This window comes from Hoplias malabaricus, chromosome Y (genome assembly GCF_029633855.1).
Source record: "Hoplias malabaricus isolate fHopMal1 chromosome Y, fHopMal1.hap1, whole genome shotgun sequence".
In the NCBI taxonomy this organism is placed as follows: Eukaryota; Metazoa; Chordata; class Actinopteri; order Characiformes; family Erythrinidae; genus Hoplias; species Hoplias malabaricus.
In genome coordinates this window covers 70,761,457-70,766,547 of record NC_089820.1, presented here as the reverse complement: position 1 = coordinate 70,766,547, position 5,091 = coordinate 70,761,457, and the positions used below count along the sequence as shown (strand labels likewise).

The window sequence follows — 5,091 nt, the reverse complement described above, 5'->3', positions numbered from 1 at the left end:
AGTAGTGTGTAGGCCCTGTTACATTTTGAGTAATACCAATAGAGTCTAAGATTGAGGTAAATGCCTTTTTTAGTGGGTCACTTTCCTTCTCAAAATGGATATTGAAATCTCCTACAATTATAACTTTATGATTGCACACTGCTAGGTTTGTAGCAAAATCGCTGAATTCTTTCAGAAATTCTAAGTAAGGCCCTGGTGGTCTGTAAATGTTGCATAATAAAAATGCGTCCTTTTTTGTGACCGGATTTGTAATAATAGTGGAGAGAACCTCAAAAGAAGAGAAGGTGTCACATTGTTTAAGACTAATTTCTAGGGTATTTTGGTAAATTACACATACTCCACCTCCTTTGATATTCTTGGGCTATGTGCATAATTATAGCCTAGGGGGGTGGCTTCATTTAGTGCTAAATATTCATTTGGTCTAACCCACGTTTCCGTGAGACAGAAAACATTGAATTTATGATCACTTATAATATCATTTACGATGAGTGCTTTTGAGTTTAGTGATCTTATGTTGAGTAACCCAAATTTTAGTTCTGAGGTGTTGCTGCTAGGTGTTGTGTATGATTTAATATTGATTAGGTTGCTGAAACAGGCTGATTTTGTTTTTCTACTTTTATATTTAGTTCGGGGGAAAGACACAGTCTCAATACAGTTGAACCTGGGTGACGCCTCAAGACAGTTCGCAGACGGTCGGTTTAGCCTGTCTGTCTGCGGCCTGGTCCCGGCTCTGGATTGTCAGCAGCTATCTACACTACTCTGCTGACTAACTAAGAGACTATGTGCTATGCTGCAAGAAAGTAAGGCAGCACCCTCCCGCGTGGGGTGGATACCATCCCTACCTATAAGACCAGGCTTGCCCTCAAAACGTAACCAATTGTCTATAAAGCCCACTTGATTTTCGGAACACCACTTGGACATCCAGCAGTTTAACGCCCAAAGTCTGCTGTAAGCTTCGTCGCCACGCCGCATTGGTATGGGGCCAGAGCAGATTACGGCATCGGACATCGTCTGGGCCAGTTTAATCACCTCTGTAATATTACCCTTAGTTACCTCAGACTGCCGCAGACGAATATCATTGGCCCCTACATGAATGACTACCCTCGAATATCTCCTATTAGCTAACAGTCTAAGGTTGCCACTAATATCCGGCGCTCTGGCTCCCGATAAACAGCTAACTGTTACTGCCGGCGCCCCTAAAGGAGTAGCTAATTTCACGTGTCGAACAATAGAGTCTCCTATAACCAGAGCACTCTTAACAGGCTCCTCAGCGGGTGCTTCGCTGAGCAGGGCAAACCTGTTTGACACGCGAATCGGAGGAGCGTGGTGTCCCGGTGGGCTAGCTTTGGCCTCAGCGTTAGCATCAGCCTTAGCTTTCCGGCTATGACGCCGAGACGTCACCCATTCACCCCGCTGTGAGGGCTCTAACGCCGGAGTCGTGGGGGTGCTAACTCTCCCTAAGGCACCCGGAGTTGCTAACACTGAATCTCGCTGTTTATCCCTCAACAATATAAGCTCCGGATGCGCACTTCTAACTGGTCCACTTTATCCACCAGAGAGCTAACTAGCTGACACTTAGTGCAAATACAACCACTATCTTTATCGCTAGAGGTGGAAAAGGGGGTTAAACTAAACATGCCACACTCTGAGCAGGCAAAACAGCCAGTAGTAGCCATGGAATTGCAGGTACTTACCGCTTTTAGTGGATTTTAGTAACTTACACCAAGAACGTTACTCCAGGGTCCGGTGGCAGTTTTAGTGCCTCTGTAATGAATATTCCTGTGGAGACAATCTAAAAGATAGATCTATGGATGGTTAGTAGGTTATAAAAACAGATATAAATATAGAAATAACAATGGAAATGAGTAAACAGGAAAACCCGAGCGATCAGAACAGCTTCCAAACGGGTACAGAAACAGCCAAATAACAGAATGGGCTCATGAATACTTCCAGAAAGCATTGTCAGTGAACACAATCCACCGTGCCATCCGCCGTTGCCAGCTGAAACTCTACAGTGCAAAGAGGAAGCTATTTCTAAGCAAGCTCCACAAGCACAGATGTTTGCACTGGGCCAGGGGTCTTTTAAAATGGAGTGTGGCAAAATGGAAAACTGTTCTGTGGTCAGACGAGTCACGATTTGAAGTTCTTTATGGAACACTGGGATGCCATGTCATCCGGACCAGAGAGGACAAGGATTACCCAAAGTTGTTATCAACGCTCCGTTCAGAAGCCTGCATCACTGATGGTATGGGGTTGCATGAGTGCTTGTGGCATGGGCAGCTTGCATGTCTGGAAAGTCACCATTAATGCAGAGAACTATGTTCAGGTTCTAGAACAACAGGAGGGATGCCACACAGTGGTAAAAAATGGGTTTGTCCCAACTTTTTTGGGATTTGTTGACGCCATTAAATTTTGAAACAACATATTTTTCCCTTAAAATGATACATTCTCTCAGTTTAAACTTTTGATCTGTGATTTGTGTTCTATTCTGAATAGAATATTAGATGTTGGCAACTCCACATCATTGCATTCAGTTTTTATTCACAATTTGTTTAGTGTCCCAACTTTTTTGGAATCCGGTTTGTATATTCTAATGAACATTGCATTTTAGGCATTTGGTAGCCTCACTAAATCTGACCTTAACTCCCAGATTTTGAAAAGAAGAGCTCTGCTAATTTCCTGCATCACAGATTTAAATTAGTCAATATGTATATTTTGCAAGTGGGAAGTTGTGTATTCAATGGTGCATGCTGGGTTATTTGTGTCAGTCAAAATGAAAATTTGAAGTGAACAGCCAATTGGAATGTAAGTGATGGAACAAAACAGGCCACAATGATGCACTTGTTATTTCAGATGAGGTCAAGACTGGGCAACAGATGTCATTTCCAAGGGCGAGGAATATAAGTGCAATGTGTGGAGTAAATACATTTCTAAGATCTCCAACTTTAGAATGCGTGAAAAGACACAAAACAGTACCATTGCAGCAGTGGTACAATGCAAATCAGTGGTAAAACACAGTAGAAGAGAAACATTCCCCCCAAAATTTCCCCAGTAACAGCAACCTACAAAAGATTCTTCATTAACTAATTTCTCCCTCTGTTCAGTTAGAACCACCTTCAAAAACAAGCTCTTATAGTTTTTGATGAAAAATGATCTTATTTTTCTGTCCAGCAAAATACAAAATAATATATTATTATTTACATGTTTTAAGTAAATCTAGCTGAAACACTATTCACCTCTGCCTGCAGATAATATATCTTGGTGCAGCCTCTAACAACCTGGCATCGACCACCCTGGCTTTCTTTGAAGAATCTGTCAGGAAGTTTGGTTTTCCTCTTAGGTAAATTTAAACTTAAACTGGTAGTGTCTAAGTTTATGTAATTTGACCCAGATGGATGTATATATACATATATTTTTAGTACAATAGCAAATAACTAAGTATTAAATCTATCACTATGATCCATCAAGGGCAATAGACAATAAAGTGGTGCCCTACAACGTATAAAATCTAACATGAAAAAATAAGTTATTTTAAATAAACATACAAGCCTGAATGTTTCTCTGATGTCCAGATCTGGACAGTCCTCAAGTGTAACAGTCGCAGTTTCAGGACTCCCACCAAGCATGACATGAACAACAGCAGAGCTGAGTCCTGACATGCATGGACCTCCATGAAGAAAAGAATGGCCTAAAATTCTGCCTGCCACAATGAACATATCACTTTCAACAAGAAAGTGAGAAGCTGAAGGGACTAAATGGCCAGACTCTCCTTCAAAAAGTCGTGTAATATTGGAATTTGCTGTTAAAGACAAAAAAATTTAAATAACAAAGACAATAAAAAAATTATACTTCAGAGGGTGCAGGTTGTTAATGACAATTTCTCACAACAAGGGGAGTGTAAATGTTTTACAGACTGGTTAGCACTTTAAGCACAATTGTAGCACTGAAGGACTGGGCCCCAGTTCAAATCAATATAGGCATTATATATTTTGTAAAATCCTTTAAACTTTCAGCAAAAAAGAACCAACTAAAATGCGACAAAACTTAACACACTGAGTTAAGAAGAAAAAAAAAATCTGTATTATGCGCCCTAAAATAAACATAGCATGGATGAATGGAAGTGATAGTCACATACCAAAATTGATGCAAAACCCACACTTCAGCTTTTCCACATAGGCTGAGAAAACCCCCTGTCCAACAGCAGCATCTCCTGTAACACAAATGTAAGGTTTCATAATAATAAAGATAAAGGAAATCATTTTGATTGATATTTTGACAATGGTACCTTGGAGCTACCTTCAAGTCTGCAATTCAGTGGTCGTGCCCATTCCACATTAGACTGCTTGTAAAATGAGATAATGGCCATGTCCTGTTCAGCAGGACTACTTCTTATGTCCATGCTGAGAAATAATGGACTCTTGTCTTCATGGATACGAAGAAAATTATTCGCACAGTGAGATAATGCCCTCATAGGATCACTGATACTTAACCAGTCTAATCAGAGAAAAAGAAGACAAAGAAAAAGAAACCTTTAACATGTAGAAACAAATCACAAGTTAAAACCATTGAGCCTTTACTAACTTTAGCAACTTATTCATATAAATGATCATATGAATCAATGGGAGAACCACTCTGGTACTTCATAATGCTAAGGTTTAAAGATGATGCTGAGAAGTGTGTTAATATTGGGTTAACATTAAATTACGTCTATGCTACCTGCTAAGCTAGCTTTTTAAGCTAAACAGGCTCACAGTGTACAGCAAGTGTTGTCCAAGTGATGTGCCAATATTTATTGCACTTTAACACTTTACCTTCCTTAAATTTCCAACACCCCTGTTACACTTAAGCAGCACCTATCATCTGTAAATGTGGCAAAAGATCCAGATGGCCCAGGCATTGCTGCTTGCTCTTCCTCACTGACAGTACTTTCGTGCTTCACCTCATTTCCTGCACTATTCACATAACATTTTTGTTACACTTGCACAGATTGTGTAAAAGAGTAAGACTGTTAGAGAAAAAAACAACAGAAAAAGTAAATAGTTACCTTTCCCCACATGAAGAAGCGTGTACCTCAAACTCAATGGGAAACAT

General features: G+C 40.1%; 1 protein-coding gene across 1 annotated transcript; it reads right to left on the bottom strand.

Moving 5' to 3' along the window:
* Positions 1-585: 585 nt before the first annotated feature.
* Positions 586-5,091, bottom strand: LOC136678517 (uncharacterized). Its single transcript, XM_066656564.1, has 3 exons — positions 5,045-5,091; positions 4,854-4,952; positions 586-1,486 (listed from the first exon to the last, which is right to left on the bottom strand). The coding sequence occupies exons 1-3, from the start codon at positions 5,089-5,091 to the stop codon at positions 739-741; spliced, it is 894 nt and encodes a 297-aa protein (XP_066512661.1). The 3' UTR covers positions 586-738.

What these genes read in the sequence shown, in the direction of transcription:
- LOC136678517 (XM_066656564.1), bottom strand. Translation starts at nt 5,091, where the DNA reads ATGTTTCCCATTGAGTTTGAGGTACACGCTTCTTCATGTGGGGAAAG. An exon ending in GCTTCTTCATGTGGGGAAAG is followed by an intron (nt 4,953 to 5,044) that starts GTAACTATTTAC and finishes TTATGTGAATAG; the next exon opens with TGCAGGAAATGAGGTGAAGC. An exon ending in GCCACATTTACAGATGATAG is followed by an intron (nt 1,487 to 4,853) that starts GTGCTGCTTAAG and finishes TAAACAGCGAGA; the next exon opens with TTCAGTGTTAGCAACTCCGG.